This window comes from Diadema antillarum, unplaced genomic scaffold (genome assembly GCF_040938485.1).
Source record: "Diadema antillarum isolate AM-2024a unplaced genomic scaffold, OU_Dant_1.0 seq00001551_RagTag, whole genome shotgun sequence".
NCBI lineage: Eukaryota > Metazoa > Echinodermata > Echinoidea > Diadematoida > Diadematidae > Diadema > Diadema antillarum.
The window spans coordinates 490001-513362 of NW_027272280.1; the positions used below are offsets into that span (position 1 = coordinate 490001).

The following is a 23362-nucleotide window of genomic DNA, read 5'->3' on the forward strand; positions in this document are numbered from 1 at the left end:
TAGTATTGCTTATGTGTTCGATTTCATATTCGCAAAGTGTATGTATCATATGCCTTTTTATTTCAAAATGTCGTTATCTCATGGGTTATCAAAATTTTGGTTTATTCGGCTTGATTTAGTGTTTCACTTAACAATGTTTAACATAACTGATACACACACATAACAGAAAAGTGACTCTCTAATCAAAATAATGTCACTTTCTAACAAAAAAGGAGGTTTTACGCAAAATTATTTCGCGGGGGTATATTGCTACACTTATTGAATAACTAACTGTGAAAAATAATAAGAGTGATCTTCATTGTCATAATCATACGGGTGATCTCACATCCACGACAATGGTCACTTTTACATTTGCAGTAATAATGAGAGTTGAAAATAACCATTTTCCTCTAAAAGTATGCTCTACCAAACATACAAAAAAAAAGACATTGAACAATGTTGAAAAGTGTCAAAATAGATGCAAAGGGGTCAAACGATGGCTGATGAAACAACAACTCTTAATTACTATGTACAATACACAAACAGCAGGATACTGCACCCCCCCAAAAAAAAAAAAATACTCTGTAATATACATGTACTTTTAAAAATGAACCATTTGCCTTTGATATGCACCCATTCAAGCACGATACGTGCAGACATACAATTGCCATTTTATTTTTGCTCATTTTTTGTTTTCGTTACAAAAGTTATCCTATATCCTATTTTGTGTGTCTGTATAATGGTAATAACAACTCATTAATGAAAACATCATTAACATAATGTATGAAAACATCAAAAAATCTGTAATTCAACTTTCATTTTATGAAATCATTAAGAAAATGATTTTGATAATGTACCTTAAAAATTATGACAATTAAACCCCACACCGTCATACAATTTACCGTTTGGAAATAATAATCTAAAGATGCAGGCTACCACCTATCAGAATACAAAATGAATTAATTTTTGAGTAAAATAAGGGCAAATGGGCAAAAAATAATAATGATAATAAGCGGAAGTGAAGTGAAAAAGTCGATCCCGATCAACACGATTAAGAAGCACGATTAGAAGAGATTTGCTGCGTTTGGATACGATCCTAGACGATCTGATGCGATGATCACGATCAAAAACAAATCGTGTTAATCGTAGAAAATTTTTGAACCGTCCAAAATTTTCCTACGATTAATGCGATTGCCACGATTGACCTTAAGATCTGATACAATCTGATAAGACCATCACGCTTGCTGCACGATTAAGACCACGATTTCAATCGTGGCGCCAATCGTGATAGTGGGAACCCCGCTTAAGTACCACTCAAACCTGTCTGTTCTAGGCACCATCAGGTACACATACAGTGTACTTCTTTTTTTTATCAGTCTTTACAAGCTAGCTGTCCTCGGCGTACAATCAAGGTAGATAGCAGATTTTGAGCCCTTTCACACTGGCGTAAAACTTGTTTTTTGAAACATGTTTAGAAACACATTTCATGCAAATCGAGTAATTTGTCTCTTCATTTCTTGGAGAAATTCAGAAAGCAAACTTGTATGATAATGCTTTTGAATCAATCTTTCAAGTCATGTGTGTTCAATCATGGTGTGGATACATTTTTTTGGTCGTTTTGGGGTTTTTTGTTTTTTGTTTTTTTTTCTTTGTGCATATTTGCAATCTGAGTAATTAAAGGAGGTGAAGCTTACCTTTACCTTGTACAGAGATGCTAACTGCTACCTTTCATTTTTTTTTTCAATATTTTGTACATTTTTTTTGGGGGGGGGGCCAAAAATACTGCAGATATAATTGAAAATATTGTCAATTGCAGCAAAGCCAGGTAAATACTGTTTCCCACCAAAAATTCACCATTTCAGCCATCAGAACGCTACAATTAATGACATGGTTGGCATTTGTGCTTGTTATCTTTTCTGCCATAATGTGTGCATTTAGGTAGGTTTATGATATGTACTCTTAAAAGTATGTACTCCTAAAGATAATGTAGTTGCATATTCAATTTACAGGCCTTTGAGTTTGTGTCACAGCTGTTGTATGAAATATCACATGCAGATTTGGCAATGCTCATTTCAATGTGTGAACAGTCCTTGATGTTAACTCCTCACACATTGAAGAAATGCATGTCAGAAACATGGTTACAAACTAGTTGCGCTGGAAGTGTGAAACCACTCTGCTGAGACATGAGGTTCAAAAGTCCCATTTTGTTTACAGACTTGTATACCTTAACCTGTGAGAAGATGTTTATCAATAGGAGGGCTATCTTTGTCACACGTTTGTGTGCATGTGTTACCTGTAATAGTCTGGTTTATTTCTCAATTCTTATCTTACGATCTTCGTTGACTTACAAAGAGCACATGGGATTTAGTGGTTGTTGTAACCTTTTTGTTATTGAAAAAGTGTCATTGGGTGTTCTGAAATATTTACACTATACAGTAGATCATGTCAAGCAAAGGTCATTAAAAAAAAACTGATTAAAGATTTGATACATTGAGGAAAGTTTGATGACATGAACACCGAAAACCTCTGCTTTTGCACAAATGTGACAAAATGGGCCAAGTATCTTGCAGAAACTCCCCTTGGTTATTTTCCTTAACAGTAACCTGTTGAGGACGGACTGATTTTACTACAACATGCATTTCTCATAGACACCTGCATGCCCAAGTATACTCGGAACTCGTCCTCAATGGGTTACTGACTGTGGAAGTTGCATAGATCAAAAACTGTTCCTTTTTATATGATTTACATTTTAATATGTACTTTAATGCTTTATGTCTTATATATATATATATATATATATATATATATATATATATATATATACATATATATGTATATATATAGTTATTATTGTTATTATTGTTATTATTATTGTTATTATTATTATTACTATTATTATTATTATCATTATTATTATTATTATTATTATTATTGTTATTATTATTATTATTATTATTATTATTAATTGCTTTGCTGTTTCTGCAGCTTCTCTAGCATTAATACTAACTATCAGTACTGATGAGTTTCAAACTTTGCAAGAAGATTCTATGCCATTAGATGCAACTAATATGTTAAAAGGAACCTCAAAATGCATCAAAATTGGACCAAACAAAAACACCTTAAAATTCATTGCATTCTGAAATTAACAAGGCCATCCCCCAAAAAAGTCATATTAAACTGTTGAGTATGGTTTGATTTTGCCACAACATGCATTTCCCATAGACACCTGCCTGAGTATACTCGGGACTTGTCCTCAATGGGTTAATCATAATCACATATATACAATTTAAACAAGGCAATGATGTCAATCTGACTGTTCACATGCACCTAGAACAAGCAGGCCTTTAATGTGAAAATGCCATTCAATGATAAAATGAAGGAAGAACAGAACAAATCCATCTTTAATATGAGCTCAACTTCATTTAATAGCAGCATGTCATAATAACCCTTTATGTCCACTCGGTGAAATGGCTGTATGTTAATTGAAGCCCTTGGATCAGAATCTGAAGTGTTTGGATGGGAAATGCCAATTGACGTTGAGAGTACACTGTATATATGTTTAATGTATAACTCATAAAATTTATGATTTGCATCCATTTAGGTCAATTATTAATCATGTTTCATGAATTGAAATGCTAGATTCTACAAATTTCAAATACCATAATGTTTTACTGGCCCTGCATGAGAAAGTTTCATAATATTGTAATATCTTCAATTTATGGTTTGTCTTTTTTTCACATCTGGAGGAGACAAATCATTCTCTGTAAGAGAAGGTAGAGAGAGAGAGAGAGAGATAGAGAGAGAGAGAGGGAGGCCAGGAGAGAGTGAGAGAAGAATAACATCCCTAGAAATTAATCCACTATTGGGTAGTGTTATCCTTGTTGAGAAATTTTATGTCTGCTTGGCCAATGTACAAAAACATATACACATGGTCTGTGTGTCTCCTTACAGATTTGATCATCTGTCATATAATAGTTTTTGGAGAACTGTTTTGTATATATAATGTTCGTATAACAAATCCTCTCTTTCTCTCTCTTTTTATGTATGTACGTATGCATATGTTTATATATATATATATATATATATATATATATATATATATATATATGTATATATATATATATATATATATATATATATATATATATACATATATATATATATATATATATATATATATATATACAGTGTATATTTATTTATTTATTTATATGTGTATATATATGTTTGTGTGTATAGATATAATATTATATATATTTATTTTTTCATTCTTTCAAATCTGTATGTACAGAGTGGCCTGAACAGCAAAAGGAAAACGTTATATACTTAGATATCTGTATATGGGTGTTTGTGTTTCATGTGCTAATTTTACTGAGATACAAACATACTAAAGCTTGCTTTCGGTTTGCGAGGAGTGTCAAAACGATTATTGTCAATATGGAGTTTTTGTTTTAGAAGTTCAAAAGTGTTGTCTAAAGGCAGAAAAAAAAACTTTTATTACCTACATTTTGTGAAAATTGGATTATTTTGTTGCTTGCTCATTTGTAAAAATTTTCATGTATCTACATCAAGAATATCTCAAATGCATAAGATGTCTTGTTAATTTGATGATGTTGTTTTGTCTTGGTTTGTTGAGCTATTTCAATCTTCTTGGGTAGGATGTTTATATATTTCAAGGCTCAGTATGTGTTCAGATAACATACTTATGTGAATGTGTGTGTAGGTTTTGTTTTGTTATGTTAACCTGACCAATTCCATGGAATGAATCTATCTAAATATTTGACATGCAGTTTCTTTCTTTTGCATGTGTTGTCTATAAACTCTCTTGGTTTCTTTCATGCTCTTGCGACAGGAATTACTCTTAGCAGCAACGTATGTCAATGATGCTAAGCATGGCCGAAATTTCAAGTTCAGCACCGACATGAAACGCCTCAGGTAAGCATATTTGATGTGAAATCATATGTTGAAAGATTCCTGTGGATGACATTCATTCGTTGTAGCAACATATATGAAAACAATTCAATACATGCCACAGTCATCACTCTTTGTAAAATCTTCATATAGAATATTTTGAAATTATGTACAAATATGCAAATTAGTTTCTATAGGAATCCAATGAAAACCAGTGGGACCATTAGGATCCTCTGCTGGATTCCAACTGACACCAGCAGCACCAACAGAGTTCATAAAGGACAGGTAGGATGCACTGTTAGTACCATGAATAGGAGCTGAAATGGTACAATTGTAGCTCTTTGGATATCTGTTGGTGCTTTTGGGTGCACATATCACATTTTACAGGATTTTTTTTTTTTTTGTGGGGGGGGGGGTTCTAATGGGAAACCTATAGATACCAATAAGACCAATATAAACCAATAAGAATGTCTTTTTGTTTTTTATTGGATTCTATTCAATTTTTAATCTTTGGCACTGCATTTGTTGTTGAGATGGAAGCGTATAACTAAGTTTATGTTACTGCCATCATAATGACATCAATGTCATTTCATGTTCTGCCAATTTTTTTTCTCTCTTGCTATAATCAGGTTATACCAGCTCTACAATATGCCCATCTTTAAATGGGTTCTCTACTTCTTCATCCTTCTCAATCTTGCCCTGGCACTGTTCGAGGATCCGCCCGTTGGTAATCTTGGCTTACAGTACTGGGTTCGTATCATTTCGTTTACCAAAAATCTTGATTTGCTTGTCTTCAAATAATTCATTAACAAACCAATCATTAAACCAACTATCACAGTTCACTTTGTGCAATATGAATTTATAACAGCAATAATAGTTTTAAGTACTATAATAGCTTGACAGCATTAATATATCATTATCTAAAATGAGACAAACAAAACAAAAAAAATGAAACATGTCTACATTTGGATTTGCATAAAGAAAGAAACCAACTTGTACCTAGCTCCTACCCTTACCCTATTCCTAACACACACATACATATACCTCTTAGACCTGACTTCAAGCAACTGATATGCATCAAAATCTTCCTGCTTACGTATCGGAATCATAATATGATTTAAAAATGTTGACCGGAACACAAAAGATATATGCCCTTATGTTCTAAATCTTTGCATGTCAGGATCTGAACTTGCAATTTTCTATCATTTGTAGCAGGATTTTCCCCTCTTTTCTACTTAACTTTACTTTATTATGCTATCTCTATATGTCATCTTTTGTTGTTCTTGTTTATGTTGTTTGTATTTTGGGGGCTACTGCCTATCAAATTTTTGATGAAACAAACACAAACAGAGGGAAACTGACCAGAAATGAATATAATTTATTAGTGGAAAGTGAGCAAAGAAAATGGAATTCCATCGGGATGGAATCCCATTTTCTTTGCTCATTTTTCCACTAATGAATTTTTGACGAGTCACATTCTGTGTACAAAGATAGTAGCCCATATAATGATGTCATGGTCAAAGCCATCCACCCCAAGGCTGACCAAGAGAGAATTAAGTCTTTATAAAGACATCTTGACTTGATAAGCTCAAGAACTGAAATTCAGTGGCCAATAAAACTAGAATCCACACTCATGTTGACAATAACGTACTGCAGTTCTGTTGAACAGTCCCACCCAATATTTACACATTACAGGAAGTTATGCTGGTTGTTATATGCATTTGTTGAAATGAAGAAATTAAACAATTTAAAATTTCCCCTCTCAGTTCAGTCATGTGAAGTACAGTAAAGGGGGGTACAGTAAAGCTACTTTTATCTGGTGTGAAAATCTGTGGTGCAAATCCCAAACTGATGAAGGTATCTATTCCCCCTAAACAGCAGAAATTAATGTATGTATGCATCTGAAGCTAATTCACACTGATACTTGAAAGGTCTGAATGAAGACTAGTTTCCCCACAAGAAAATCACATACTTTGGTCAAGATCTTGGACAACAGAGCAAGTTGTGAGTGTTATTGTTGTTGTTGTAGTTAAAGTTGAAAGAGCTCGAGGGGGAAAATGAAGCTTCTACCTTTAAAAAAAAGACAACCATTACTGCTATCAAAATTCCTAAGTGTGATATTTGGAGACATATTTGTCGATGCTATCATGCAGATTCAAAAGCTGTAACAAAGTAAATAAGAGTAAAACAAAATACCAGTCAGTCTTTTAAGACAATATAGCAGTCACATTATTTACAATAGGAGGTGCCAGACAGGCATTTTTGGTTATTAACTTAGCAGCAACAACAACAGCAAAAATCAAACATATATAAGGAGTCATGACCTCAAATTCAAAGAGTGCAGAGATTTATTATGGAGATATAGTAATGAATAGTACATCACAAAGGACACACACACTCACAAGATATGTAGATACACATTCTGACAGACATATTATAAGTGCATACATTCCAAACAGCACACACACATGCACATACAACAGGGGCGGATCCAGGAATTCCCTAAAGAGGGTGCGTGTTTACAAAATTAAAGGGGGCGCACGCACCCCTCCCCCATTTTTTTCTTTTTATTTCTTTTGTTTCAACAAAAAATAAAGGGGGGCGTGCGCCGGTTGTGGTCCTCCCTGGATCCGCCCCTATACAAACACACCCACACATGTGCATGCAGTCAGACCCACATCTTACACTGTACAAAACATGAGCACCAATTAAAACATATACACATAAATTCACCTACCCATGATGATTCTCATTCATGTATACATTAAAATAGTTCTTCAGTTAAGATTATTGTGTAGGCATAAAATCTGTCAGACTTTGAATTGAGTGGAATGAAATATAATCTCCATTCGGCCTATAAAGGCCACATTGTATGGAATATTGTAAAAATGACAATAAGATACATAATCCCTTCAATTACACTTCTCAGGTTGGAAGGGTAGGATTTCACATATGATATTAAAGGGATAGTACAGTATTGGTGGAGATGAGAATTGGCTTTTTAATTTTTTGTGAGATACCAAGAAAACACTTATGATATAGTACAGAGCATACCATTTTAAGAGGAATTCAAAGTTTATTTGATGAAAATCGGGTTTGGAATTATGGAAACATCCAAAAACAAAGTAAAACAAAGCGATCGTTACAAAGTGTGGGTCCCACACTTTATAAGAATCACTCTTTTTGGATATCTCAGCCATTTCAAAACCAATTTTTATCAAATAAATGTTGAATTCCTCATAGAATTACATGCTCTTTCATATTTCATATGAGATTTCTCATTATCTCACCTAAAAATGTTAGAAACCTGAAATTAGGTCTCAACCAGAACTGTATGATCCCTTTTAGAATTTTTCATTTTTATTTCATTGATCAGTCAATATTTGTCACTTTTGACTTGTCACTTTAAATAAATGAAGCCACGATTCCTGGACTTATGGTCTATAAAGAATAGACAAGACAGTTTTTCCTTTTATTGTGTTATTCCCTTATCTGGCATTATCAAGTAATCTGTGCTGTACTTTGTTCCGTGCCAAAGTGTGCCAATCTAATCCTTTCTCCCAACCTTGCACAAGGCAGTGTGGAAGTTTTGTCACTGGTTGCGGTGGTTGTCACTGGGTGTTGTGACTTTTATTACTTTAATGAGGTTTGCAGTTATGCAGAATGAAAACTGAAAAAAAAAAAGATTGACAACTGCACTCTCTTGTCTCACTCACCCATACCCAAATTACAGGTAGCAGTTTTTGAAAATCTGTTTCTGCAACGTGATGCAAAAATGGCTAATTCTTGTTCTTCTTCTTCTACTTATATTGAGTTTCATTGTGATGGGGCCATGCCATTAGGCAATTTGCCCCACAAAATACTTCTTGTGTGTGGATATGAATTAAAAAAAAACAATGTTGCTTCTTGTGCTACACATCGCAACATGAAAATCAATGCCGTACACGGCATGTGTGAAGGGCACATGAAAAAGCTATCAGTTTCATTTTCATGTCCCATAGTGCAACTCACCACACCAAGGTCCACTCACTCAGGTGCCCATGGTCAAGCTGTAGTCGTTGTAGAGGCAGGCACAGTTTAGAGATTCAAAGGGCTTCATTTGCAACTGAGTGTTGTTGCTGTTTTGTTTTTTTACAGTGTGTGAACAGTGGCAAATAGAATCAATTTTTGCATGGCAATGCAAATGATTTTGACATCTGTCATTGGATGATACATAAATGAGAAAATTACAGCTGTGTCTTAGCAATCCAGCTGGAAGCCCTATCAAATAGTAGACAGAGAGAGCAACGTTTTGTTTGTTAGCACTATGATGCACCATTGTACCAAAGTATATATGCCATCAGTACTGAGGTGTTTTTTGTTTGTTTGTTTTTTTATTTATTTTGTTTTGTTTTCCAAGAGAAATCTAGTCATGCTTCAGGGTAGCATGTGGGTAATTATTTTTTGCAATCTAGAATAATATAGGCGGCGCTGACCGGTGGGCAGGGTAGTCGCATCAATGGATTCACCTCCTTTGTGGAAACCTACCTGGAAAAGGTTTTCGATGTGTGTCTGTTAAACGGTACCCCTCGCTCTCACCTGCGATTTTTATTGCCCGAGGCGAGGAATTTTGTTCTCCGGATGTTGTCCTGATGTTGTTGGGGGTAAGGTCTGTTAAAACAGGGTTTCATGTACACTAAAACCTGATCATGCAGTTTTGCTCATCGTTTGTCCTTTGTATTCTTCATCTTTGCCTGTTATTTATGAAATCAAGCTGAGTAGATGATGATGATGATGATAATAATGATCACTGTGTCTGCCCAATATTTTGTGATGAATAACAGGGAACCATGTTGTTGGAGGTGGGATGCCTGACATACTTTGTCTTTCGGCTCGTCCACAGCCGGTACTGCGCGTCCGGAAACTGGTGGTTCAGAGACATGAAGAACCTGGTTGGGATTCTAATTATCATTGTAAGTTCCTGCTTGTGAGATATATTATGAGCTTATCTGTTCTAGCTTGCCCAAGCTGCTGCACTTATTTTCTGTGGAGTACTGATGTTCTCTTGCTCCTCCTCTCTTGCCTTTTTTCCCTCTCTTCTTTTCTCTCATCTCTCTCTCTCTCTCTCTCTCTCTCTTAATCTGCCTACATTTTCCAATACCAATCTATCAATCTGTCTATCTATTTATCTGTATTTTTATCTATCTATCTATCTATCTATCTATCTATCTATCTATCCATCTATCTATCTATCTATTTATCTACCAATCTATCTGGGTCTATCTATCTATCTATCTATCTATCTATCTATCTATCTATTTATCTATCTATCTATCTATCTATCTATCTATCTATCTATCTATCTATATCTATCTATCTGCTGATCTATCCATCTGTTCTATCTATTTATCTGCACATATCTATCTGTCTGTCTATCTATCTATCTATCTATCTACCTATCTTTGTATCTAATTATCTATCTATCTGTCTGTCTGTATATATCTCTCAGTGTATCTCTCATTACCTAGCTATCTATGTATCTCTGTATCTTTTTAAATATCTTTCTGTCGTTTGTCAATCTCTTTGTAGGTTATCATATATGACTTTGTACAATCTTACATTGTTATAGGCCCATACATTTTCTTTTCTACTGATGAATATATATATATATATATGTATACATATATATATTCATTTATTAAATAGGATAATGTCTAGGTGTGTAAAAACGTTTATCAGGTTCTTCTCAAAGTTTGTCCATGCCCAAGGGATACCAACATCTCATCAATCAAATCAGGTACACGTAAAAACAGATAATAGACGACATACGACATGCCACAAGGCAAACGTGTAGCATAAAAAAAAAGAGAAACATATTCAAAGACCCTGAAGCAGTATGAAATCTCTGAGCTTGATATGATAACATGCAGGTCTATCATCGGCCAATTATCATGTCTTTGCTTTGCTCGAATCGGAGCAAGTTATCTTGAGGTATCAGGTGAATCAGGCAACTCGTAGCATGGCTTTTCATGGACTTCTGGTTAAAGGCTGAAGCTGCAAGGTGTTATTCTCTCACAATTTATAGATTGTTCTATTGGTCATATTATAGTTTTATGTCAACATCTCCCTTTCTCCATTCTCCTTTGCCAGTTGACCGTCGTCGACATGATCATGTACACAATGATGTACGAGCTCGGGGCCGAAGACAAGGCCGTCCGGTGGTCAAGACCCCTCCGGCCAATCTTCATGGTCTCCTTTGCAGAAATGAAACTGGTAAAAAGTGCTCATCAGTCCTCATCTTTTCTCACAGTGGAAACACTAATTTCCGTTGAGATTTCAGTTTATAGAATAGACATCAAGATTTTGGCAATTAATTCTATGATCCTTTATGTTGTAGTGCTTCAAGCATTTGAATATCCTAGTAGTATATCAAAATTGACCATTAAAATCAAAAGGAAGTGGATGTTTGTGCAAATATCAGGCATGAGCTTCGATCATTTGAATTCGTTTTAGTTAGTTTAGCAGTATAAAAGGTTTATTGTCATTTTAACCATTGTTCAAAAACAAAACAGAGAGAAACCTTCCTGTACAATTGCTGCTTTCTCATGGTAAATGTAGGCAAAGATTACACCCTGCATTGTTCATTCAGTATGCATGAACTGGTAGTCTTTGAGATGCACCAGTTTCAACACAATCTCAAACTAACCTAGGGAGATTGCTTCATTGAATGTATGTGCCGTATAATTGCAGAAATTTCATGAAAGCAAAAAAGGTCTTTGTAACTACAAATCCTATTTTCCCTCTTAACAATGGATTGATAGATTGATAGATTGATGAATAGATACATAGATAGATGGATTGATTGATTGATGAATGGATAGATAGATTGATAGCTAGATGAATAGATGAATAGATTTATAGATAAATACATATGGATAGATGGATCAATACATGGAAATATAGATTGATAGATGGATAGATGGCTTGATAAATGGATAGATAATAATTCACAATATCTATAAAGTGCTATTTATAGATGCATGCATACATACATGCATACATAATACATACATACAAGCCTTATGAAAAGCAAACATGATCTATGCTATATAATTTATGTTCATTGCCGTGTATCGAGTCTGAAGTTTGGCTGTGCTACATTTCATGTGAACTGACCTCCAAAGGACTTCAGCACTGTAACTTGCCTTCCTCGCACTGTTTCGCAGGTTCGACTGGCTTTCAGCAACATTCGCAAGACCATGCTGGAGATTCTCAATGTTCTGGTCCTTCTCTTTCTGGTCATTGCTCTCTTTGCACTGCTGGGCAGAGAACTCTTTGGAAACGAGTGAGTCCCTCGATAAAGCAAACTAAACTAAGCAATCTACTTGCAAAGGCAAACTGCACAATTTCCAGTTGTTATGTCTTGCTGCTCCACACCCAAACTGAACGTTTGAAAGCGTACAAGTTGGCATTATGCAGATATGCATGCACGCACTTGTTGATATCTGATCAAGTTTCACAATGTCCAGCTTACAGTGTGTATCATGGATGCTAATGCACATTTAAATGTTTGTCAGCCATTAAGCTTTCAAAATTTGTTTTGTCACCCGTTACAGTCATTTCATCTGATGTGACTACATGGTTTATATGTTGCATGTGAGAGAAATTGAAAGTATTTGTTATTGTATATCACTGTGAACCATTCATTTCTAATTCCAAAAATTCTTCAGTGTACAGGCTTTGAAATCTTATATTCCCTAAATTTCCATCACAGTTCATTTTGTCAAATCTTTTGCCAGAGATGAATCTTCCTGTCGTTCCTTCCATTGTCTTGTTTGCCAAAAGCAAAATGTGGTCCCACAAATGACATGATTCTTAAGAATGCCATACATTGAGTGGTCCCCTTTTGTAACGCGAAGGAATTGTAAAACTGTATTTCAGTTAACACGAATTCAAGCAGCTGTCCTTGTACTCGGTACATCGTTATCCAAGTCCCATGCAATGTGAATGATGGCTACTGTAGTACATATCATTAAGCATTGCTTAATGCAACTTACAAAAAACCCCATCCGATTTGCTTCAGTGGTCAAAGAGAAATCAGGATATTCGTAGATCATGTCAGGAATCCTTTCCCTCCGAATCCCTTCCCTCCAAGTTCTGTCCATTGTGTTCACACATTGATATGCAGTTCCAAAAGCGTCCAAGTGCTAAACTTGGAAGAATCAGACCCATGACATGCTTTACAATGATCCACATTTCTCTGTGACCACTTATCCAAATTTTATGTTTGTTTGTTCTTTATTTTGCAAAATATAGGTAAGATGTTACATTTTTAGACCCTGAAATAGCATTCAGACAGTTTAATCATATTGAAGTTATCAATGCAGAAATCTGATTGCATTTTTTTTTTTTGACATACTGTACATGTATATATTTGTACTTGCTCATATATATATATATATGTATATCATCCACTCTCATTTCTTGTGTAACTCCAGACAATAAGTGTCAGGCTCTAAAAAAAAAAGTAAGCATTGTTCATTGCTGAGCTACAACTTTTAGATGCTGGGCAGTTGTATTCATCATTCCACCCATCAGCTTTATGTATTTGTACCATCTTTTCATCCATCAGATCCACTTGCTGTCATTTCACAACAACAACAACAACAACAACAAAAGCTGTGAGTAACTCCGTGTGGTCCCACATATCATATATCACGTGACTGTGTCAAGTGAGTCCCACAAATTTTTTCCAGTAAAGAGAAGATTGTGAAGGTCACATTCTTTCGAATATGAAAACAAAACAAGACAAAACAATCACATGTACTGCTGGTATTTTACTTTAACCCATATTAATTTTCCACATGCTGAAATCCTGCCTTTGTTTTCGTCCATCAGTAGTAACGTTCAGAGTTTGAATATTACCATTCAGTGCCACATTTCTCATACAATGATATATGGTATGTGCTTTGAAGTAGAGGAGAAAAGTAAGTCTTGAGTATTATTTATGTCGTACTATGTGTTTTCTGAATTGTGGTACATGTAATGATGTCCTCAAAACTGAGTAGTTGATTTTTGGAGTTATCTCTGGATTAACAACTATGAAAACATTCACACATTGCATATGGATACATACACATACAGTATGTCCCAAAAAAAATTAAAACGGGGCCCTCCGCAATGATATCTTTAAAAATAGTGAATCAATCTAAATACAAATTCAGGGTATGAAACTATAACTCATTGCCCACATCTTACAGAAAATCCCATTCGATTTGCTTCAGTGGTCAAAGAGAAATGAGGAATTTTGTAGAGGATGTCGGGAATCTCTTCTGTCCAAATTCTGTCTATTATTCACACACAAGAGCATTGAATTGCTAAAATTGGAAGAATGAGACTCATGACATGCTTTAGAACAATCCACATTTCTCTGTGACCGCTTAACCAAATTGATTGGGGTTTTCTGCAAAATAGAGCTAAGATGTTATATTTCAAGACCCTGAAGTAGCACTTAGACAGGTTGATCATATTGGGTGCTATCAATTCGAAAATCTGATTGTAATTTTTGGGGCGACTTACTGCAGTATGTCCCCAAAAAAATTACAATCAGATTTTCTCATTGATAACGCCCAATATGATTAAATTTCTAAATGCTACTTCAGGGTCTTAAAATGTCACATTTCAGCTCTATTTTACAGAAATCCCCATTCGATTTGACTAAGCGGTCACAGAGAAATGTGGATTGTTGTAAAGCATGTCATGAATCGGATTCTTCGGAGTTTAGCATTTTGATGATCTTGTGTGTTAATTATAGACAGAACTTGGACAGAAGAGATTCCCGACATCCTCTACAAAATTCCGTATTTCTCTTTGACCACTGAAGCAAATTGAGTGGGGTTTTCTGTAAGATGTGGGCAATGAGTTATAGCTTCATACCCTGAATTTGTATTTAGATTGATTCACTATTTTTAAAGATATCATTGCGGAGGCCCCCGTTGTAATTATTTTTGGGACATACTGTAGAATACATTTGACTTAGAGTACTTTGTGTTGTAAAACTGTCTGTTTTGTCTTTGTTTTTCAGTGGATTGACAAAGATTGATGAAAAGTCACCATACTTCACAGACTTTTGGGAAATCTGGTGGGATTTGTACATACTGGTGACAACTGCCAACAGTCCAGATATCATGTGAGTATGGCATTGTGAATATGACATGCCTGTCCCCTCCCCCATTCTGGATACATAATAAAGAGAAAAACAGAATATAGCAAAAAGAGCTTGAATGCTTCTACCAGCTAAGCTTTTTTGGAAAGCAGGTTATACTTTGACCCATTGCATACGGAAATTGGGCATGCCACACATTAATGCTACAGATATAAAGATATTTTAAAGTCATGCAGTTAACAGGCTGTATAAGGCTCCATGATTTCAAAAATGTAGCAGATTTTTTGAAAGTTCAAACTTTTGTGAGTATGTCATGGTCTTGATGTGAATTTTTCAACTTAAAGAGTGAGAAGGCATTGTCATTGTGTAAGATATATGTATGGCTAAGAAAACATACTGTTGAGTATCATGGTTTCATGCCGTCAAACCCCCGTTTGAGGCGAGACCCCATCGCCAAACGAAGCTGATGGGGTGCTATACCCCCCTAACGATTCCTCGTTTGAGAAGTGGGAGTAGATGTATTTGCCCACTGCAAAATAACTTTCTACTCAGGCGTGGCAAACCTGGAGGCCAAGCCAGGGTTTAATGACTGCAACAGCTGTCATATTATGTAAGAGCATGATAAGGATATCTGCCTGTGGCAGACCATTCAAAGTGCACTCAATTTTCTCTATTCTTTCTAAAGTTTTAGATTTTATATTCTATTGAGAAATTCTGTAGTCATCCGTTTTGAATTTCGAACGAAAAAATTTGACCCATAAATAACGAAAATACAGGAATAAGAAGGAGAGCATTGTAGAAGTTTGTCGACACACACACGCACCATGGAGCTACATAGCCCATGCCAAAACCAAAACAATCTCCTCCTCTTGCGGGTGCCCCCCCCCCCCCCCCCCCTGCAGGGATGCCAAGTTTAAAAAAAATTTATGAGTGAGATTTTCATGACTCGGCATCTCGGCATGCGAATGTGCGCGCGAGCAAGGGTGTGGGAGGGGTTTTCCCCCCTGTGGCCTCCCACGGTAGGGAGCTTTTTCAATTTTTAGCTCTTAATGGTGCGATCAGGTGCATACTTAAGTGACTATCTTTTACTTATTTTGAAAGACAAAAGGGAAATATACCTTCATTTGCAGCTATCACTTTAATTTTTTGAGCTGTGCTCATTATTATAGGCCCAAGTTGCAGACATCGCCTGATGCGTGAGAAAAATGGGTGCCATGCGTGAGATCGTGAGATGGCCCCTAAATGCTTGAGTCTCACGCAGAATGCGTGAGACTTGGTAGCTCTGCCCCTGTGGCGGTGACTGATGCTTAGATTAGGCCAGGGTCAAGAAACAGGTGTTTTATATCTTTGGTTTTTAAGTCCTTGATTGCCAAGATATACACTGGCATTGTCAACAGGGGTGTAGCTTCTTCAAACGAGAGATTTGCCTCATGTACTTTCTATTAGATAGATATCAGTTTAGTCGTATTTGATGTGACAAATTCTACTATAAGACTCTTCTGTATGGGGAAAAAATCCCATGGTAGTAACTCCACATACTGTAAATGTACCTCCAAAGCAACAGTCCACAAGCATTCAAAATTTCTGGATGTTGCCATTGTATAGCTGCTAATGTTGTACACTTACCATGGTTACTGTGAGTCCGTTGCACATCAGGTTGCAACTGTACAAACATATTAAAGAGTGTAAGTATGGTGTTATGGTAGCAATTGCTCACAGGGAATTGTATAAATGTTGCAGACAATTGTGATCCTAAAGTTCTGGGCATTGTTTCATGAAAGTTGTCAGTCCTGACAATCAAATCCTTGTTTTCGATCGGCATAGAAGCTCTGGTCACCAACTGTTACTATGGTGATTATCAGAGACTGACAGCTTTTCATGAAATGGTGCCCAGGAGTCATAAGGCACAAGATGACAAGTCCTTGTGAAGTAGTGTTTTTTTCCTGTATGGTTATGTTGCATCTTGGCTGTACACTGAATTTCCGCAGGATGCCAGCATACGACAGGAACCCTTGGTACATGCTGTTCTTCATCACTTATATCTTTATCTGCCTCTACATCTTCATGTCTATATTCCTGGCTGTCATCTACAAGAACTACCGCAAACATCTAAAGGTCTGTTCCCAGCCAAACTCGAACAATATTGCTTTAACATTGGTAACATTGTTTTGCTTATTTTCTTTTGGGTTTTTTTTTTTGTTCCTTTTTTTTTAATCTGTAAGATTCTCATGATTTATAGGAAAGAATAACTTCATCGTTGCACTTTGACTGCCATATGTGAATATATTTTCCTGTCAGATGATCAAAAAATATGATGTCTTGCTTCCAGTTGATTGGCTACCATGACCATTTTCTTCGAATTTTAATATCTTGTATGTTGTGATAACTTTATCAGAAGTATATCATACAGTATGCATTTTCATGTGACAAGCCTGTTTGATGTTACAGCGGTGATAAAAGTGGCAATACTGTCTAGGATTACAAACCTGTTTGATGTGTCTACCTTTTAAACAGTTGCTATGCTAGCTTATGTGACTAAGCTGTTTAATCTGACTACCTATTTGAGAGTAACAGTATGGTCTAACATGACTCCAGTGTTTGATGCGACTAACAGTGTACCAATTAAGTGACTATACTGTCTAATGTGATGACCCTATTTGATATGACTACATTATCATACATGACTACCTTCTTTGGATTATGACTTCCCTGTCAATTATGAGGACCAGGTACCCTGCCTGATCATCATCATGATTTGTGACTACCCCATTCCTCACCCTTTCAAATGTGACTACCTCCCTTGGTCATTATCATAAATTGTGACTACCGCTTTCCCTGTGCAGAACGAGGTACAAAAGTCGGTGTTCAACAAGCGGCGGAAGCTGGCCAGCGCCTGGGACATCCTGAAGGAGTGGCATGGGGGCCGTTTCCTGCTCTCGTGGGGCCGCTGGAGGGAACTCATGGGCCAGGTGTCGCCCAAGCTGGGCGTGGCTGTGGTCAGGCTGTTCTGGAGGGTGTTGGACCGGGATGGCACTAATTTCATAGGTGAGGAACTTAAAGCACAGACAGTAGGAGGGGGATGTCTGTCGGGTTCTTGATAGAAAAGAATCCAGGATTAGCTGTAAAGCCGCAGTCAACTTGCTTATGAATTTTGAACAGGTTTTTCTTGGTATGGTGAGATTGGTAGTTTTAAAGAAGACACTCGAAGTCAATTGGTAACACTGAGTATGCATATCAAAATATTTTCTTCTTTACTTTTTTTTTCTTGTAGATAAAAAGTCCTGAAGTGTTCCTAATATGTAATCAAGCATTTTCCATACACTTTTCCATCTTTGATGTATTTGGTTTTAATTATTTTTTTTTTCGATTCTTTCTTAGCGATTTTGTGGTGCAAACTAACAGAAATGGTCTCATGCAGTTCATGTTCATTGTACAAGAATGATGCATTTTCTAGAATTTCCATTACTTGTCTGCAATGGAAGTATACCTCACAAGGTCCAATATCCTTTTAATGCCATCCCTTCCTCTTTCTGTCTGTCTGTCTGTCTGTCTGTCTGTCTGTCTTTCTTTCTTTCCTTCTTTCTTTCCTTCTCTCTTTCTTTCTTCTTTTATTTGGGGGGATGTGGGTTTCTGGAGCAGATAACAGAGGGGTTTTTCCAAAAGTAAACACTTGTTAGTCAAAATGTAATTTCTTCTAGTGAGGCTCACCTTTTCTAAATTGGAATTAGCTGAGCAAAATAGAAATCTTTGTGTCATTATGTATCTCCTCTCAAGCTTCTTTCATTTACAGAGATGACAGCAATTTCTTAAACATTCATTTCCCCGCCCTTTCTGTTGACAGACAAGAGGGCATTCATGAAGGTAGTGGACATCCTGAATGTTCCGGTCATCCAGGAGAGTGCCCAGAAACCTCTGTCCGAGAAGCACTGTCCTGGCTGCTACAATTCAAAGGTCAGCCTCTTCATCAGGAACGTCGTCAGTCATAGGCAAGTTCAACGAAGAGTATATTCATTTTGATTTATCAGAGAAATCCTTATTAGAAACAGAAGAAAGAAAAACAAATCGACCAGATTTGATGTCAAGGTATGTACAGAAATCAAGCATACAGTCTTAACAGGGTGGAATGGCACCAGAGAAAAAGCAGGCTTCCAATTAATGAAAATGTTCATTTTGATGGTTTATATTGCAGAAAAAAAAAACAAGAAAAACGCAGGCAAGAGAAAAGAGAGTATTCAGATGAAAAGTTAATATTTTGATGATTTGAAAAACCAAAAAAAAAAAGGAAAAAAGGTCAATAGATATGAAGGAAATATACATCAATAATATAAAATATGTCTCTTTGTTTTGTTGCTATTTGTATTGCTCATGATACCTATCTAAAAATATTGTGCATATGTTCTCTAAGAAACGTAAATGAGGCATATTAAAATCCCTCATTGATTGCTACTGCAACTATACCTCTATCACTGCCACTATTGATTCTTTGTTTTGTTTTGTTTATTTTGTATTCGAGAATATGTAGAATAGCAAGTTGGATTGAGAGTCTCAAACTCGTATATCATTTGGATGCCAGAAGCATATACGTTTTATATTTCTGGTTTTTTACTTTTTTATATCTCGGGAGTTTAAAGGAGGACATGAATATGCTAATTTTGTAAGCCGTACATCATCTTTCGAGTAACACCAAGACTTCTGCTTGACAATTGTTGTCTCATCTTACTTCATCAATGTCTGAATGATTCATGCATACAAACTGTTCCTTTAAAAATTCAATAATAAGAATCATCAGTCATATTTCTTTCATGTGATGCCATGAAAGAATATTTTACAAAGTAAATATGAATGGAATTTGCAGGTTTTTCACGTACACCTTTGACATACTCATCATCATAAACGCCGCCTTCGTTGGGTTTAGTCTGGATGAGGGGGAGCCGTATTTCCTGGCACTCTTCTCGCTGGAAATCGTCCTCAAGATCTACACACTTGGGATCACCAAGTTCTTTCAGAGTTTCTGGAATATGTGAGTTGTGTGAACACTACCTCCTCCCTGCATGGCCCCCAATAGTAGGTTTTTTATGTTTGTGTCTTTTTTAATAGTATTTCAATCAAAAACAATATGTGAGCCGCAATTACATATACGCAAGATATTCAATGGCAGGACAGAAGCATCAGTTCAGTGGAGTAAAGTCAGCAGCAAAGTAAAAATTTATGGTTCATTCATACGATTGTAACCATGATGATCTCAATGATCTTACCCATGTTACTTATTGAATGTCAGGTTCCTGTTCACACTAGAAGTGCCTCATCCCTTGTAGATTCAAAAAGGTAACTCCCCATTTGCTGAACATTTTGTGTCAGACCTTAGAGATATGGCCCATTCAGACTCCCCCCCCCCCCCAGAAAAAAAAAAATATATATATATATAATCTGTCTTGTGATCAACTTTGTGAAATGCAATTGTACTCGCATTTTAAATTGTGGACTTTTCAGATGTTTAAAAAAAAAACCAACAACAACAAACTTTCAGCTGATACAAAATCTCTTTTGTCATCTTAATGAATCGCCATTGTAATCTTGATTTTGATTTTAGAGGTATTAGCTTCCTGACCTGTCAATCAAGCTAACAAAGTACGCTCCTGCTAGTGCAGCACAGGCAGATTGCATTATATTCTGCACCGTCTCTGGGCGGAAGTATATGTAGGGTAGAGCTAAGCTCTGCCTAGTCAGTAATGTTCTTGGAGGTCAAGCCCTTCAGAGGGGAAGTGTGTACCATGAATTGAGCAAATCAAGATTTGAAAACACCTTCAGACCTCGATTTGTAAATCAAGATTATAGAATCATGATTACAATAATTTGCTTTCAGACCCAAGAAATATCTCAATGAAAATTGTGATTCTTCTGTTAGTATAAACGTGGTTATGAGAGATTTTTCTACCATCTGAAAGGGCCTTTAAGAGACAGAGAGAGAGAGATTGGGAGGGGAAAAGAGAATGAAAGAAAGCAGATGTTTTTACCTTTATATACCCAGTATCCCTCATAGGGAATTAACTTGATGTAATGTGTTCTGTGAAGTTGAAATAGTTCCTCGCTTGCTGTCATATGATCATATTGATTTCACATTTGTTTTCTTTGTACATTTTTTTATACAGATTTGACTTTGTTGTTATTGGCCTGGCTGTTATCCTCACTATCATTGAAGCAGCTTTGCAGAGCAGTAAGTTTCAGTTTATGATTTGCACATAAATTTTAAGTGTCCATTACCCCCCCCCCCCCTACCATATGATGGCAATGAATTCTGTACAGTTCAACCAAATTTTAATAGCATGTATATATTTGGTTTGGTCATGAAATCACTCCAAAAGAACTTTGTGGCAAGATGGCTCAGTCAGTAGTGTAATTGCCTCTCAGTCGAACATCTAGGTGTCCGGCGTGGATACAAATTCCAGTGAGTTTTACCGAGCAATCTTGAGTGTTATCATGCCGTCCCCACCAGTAGAGGCAAAAATACTCTATCTGTTCCTCGGATAGGACGTAAACTGAGGTACTGTCTGTGAGAGAGTCACAACATATGTGCGTAAAAGATTCCACTTCATTCATTCATCACAAAGAGCAGGGTGCAAAACTCCGTGAAGTGGTCCACCCCAAGTTCATACAATTCGACTACATGGAAGATCAGCTAGTGCTGTTGAATATGCATTTTTCAGCCATATCTTGTCTGATGGAAAGTGAAATCTTGGTTTTAGACTGAGAACTCTACTTTTTTTCGGAGCTTATTAAAGCCTAGTACAATATTACAGAGACATAACAGCCTGCTGGTTGAGACACTGTACAACCAGTTATGTCATCACAAGTTGATAAAATGATCAGGCCATTATTTTCTTCTTCTGTTTTTAGCAATACAAAGTGTAGCATCAAACCTTGTCAAATATACATTGTACACAAGGTAAAAACTTGTGTCATAAAGTATGCTCATTGATATGATAAACACCTACATGTATATGTAATTACGGCAATTAAAGTGATTTGCAGGTAGTCTCAGGTACAATCACATATCAACTCTTTACATTATTGTGGATATTGTGAGTATTGTGAATACATGTCGACGTTAGCAATGGAGTGGTTTAAAGAAGCCGTTCTGATTCAAACGAGAAAATAGCTTTAAATATGCTGCTGTGCAACTCTTGCTGTCAACATTTTGTATGAAAGACAGGAATATCAATTATATGTTATTTATCAATTCCAATTAATATTTCATTGATGAATGTCTCCTTTTTCAGATGAAACCGAAATGACCCTTGACATTCTGTTGGTGCTCAGGGTTTTAAGACTGGTCAGAATCATCAACAACATCGAACGGTATGTTTTGCCAAACTTTTGGTACCTGACCTCATTTTGGTTTTTTTGGGGGGGAGGGGTTGATACCCCAGATAAAGTATTATTTGTTCCTTAAAGGCTCTTTATCATAAAACCATCTGAAACTTCCAGGAAAGCAGAGAGAGCTGGGAGAAAGATAAATTCATTCCTTTGAAGAAATGGTGAGACTGAACACTGAGAAGCAGAATTGAAGTTTACATATAATTTGTTGTTGTTTGGGGGTAATTGGTGTTTTCAGGCAGTTAAAGAACTGTTGCCTTATTTGTTTTGCCTATTTTTTTTTGTAGAGTGAAATCTAGATTTTTGTGAGAATTTGCAATTTTTTTTGTGTGTTTACACTATTTTCTGATTCTGTATCTATGGGGCAATGCACTTGTTGAGCGGTGAAGAAGGGATGCTACAGGGATTGGCGGTTCATTCTGAATTTTGAAGAGCTTTTGCAAAAGCCATATCACTTTACACGCCAAGGTTAAGCCGTTAGTGAGTCTTTACATCTGACATCCCCGCATAAGAAAAAAAAAGGAAGGCGAGCAAAAGAGGAAGAACGCAATTTACACTCAAGGTTGTGAGAAATGCAGGTAGAAATGTCACAGCATTAATATATGAATTATGCTTGATACAGCCTTGCTTCAGTCACGCACACCAAACATGCCTGTGTGCTAACGTTAGAAAGGACATGAGCTGTTGTAAAAAATATCATTGATGCTGGATGACCTTATTTCTTTATTATTTCTTATCTTTTGCTCCATAACACCAAGGACAGAAGGGATTTTAAAGTGACTTCTCAGAGTTAGACCATTGTTGTCTACAACTCTAACTAGTGCTTGATTGTCCTAGTTCAAGCTATCATAATATTCCAAGTCTTGTCTGCTCTCTCCTTTTCCATAATCATCATGATGCCTACTTATTTTTTTTTTTTCTGTGTATCTTTTTTTTCTCATTCTGTTACCTTGT

General features: G+C 36.1%; 1 protein-coding gene across 1 annotated transcript in view; it reads left to right on the forward strand.

Moving 5' to 3' along the window:
- LOC139710647 (two pore calcium channel protein 1-like) overlaps positions 1-23362 on the forward strand; it is a 38004-nt gene that overhangs the window by 6398 nt on the left and 8244 nt on the right. Inside the window, exons 3-14 of the mRNA XM_071622568.1 lie at positions 4832-4914; positions 5520-5640; positions 9714-9842; positions 11020-11142; positions 12096-12214; positions 14954-15058; positions 17023-17149; positions 17878-18079; positions 18876-19020; positions 19890-20054; positions 21184-21248; positions 22312-22390. Of these exons, the coding sequence (XP_071478669.1) occupies positions 4832-4914; positions 5520-5640; positions 9714-9842; positions 11020-11142; positions 12096-12214; positions 14954-15058; positions 17023-17149; positions 17878-18079; positions 18876-19020; positions 19890-20054; positions 21184-21248; positions 22312-22390 (1463 nt within the window). The remainder of the gene's footprint in view (positions 1-4831; positions 4915-5519; positions 5641-9713; positions 9843-11019; positions 11143-12095; positions 12215-14953; positions 15059-17022; positions 17150-17877; positions 18080-18875; positions 19021-19889; positions 20055-21183; positions 21249-22311; positions 22391-23362) is intronic.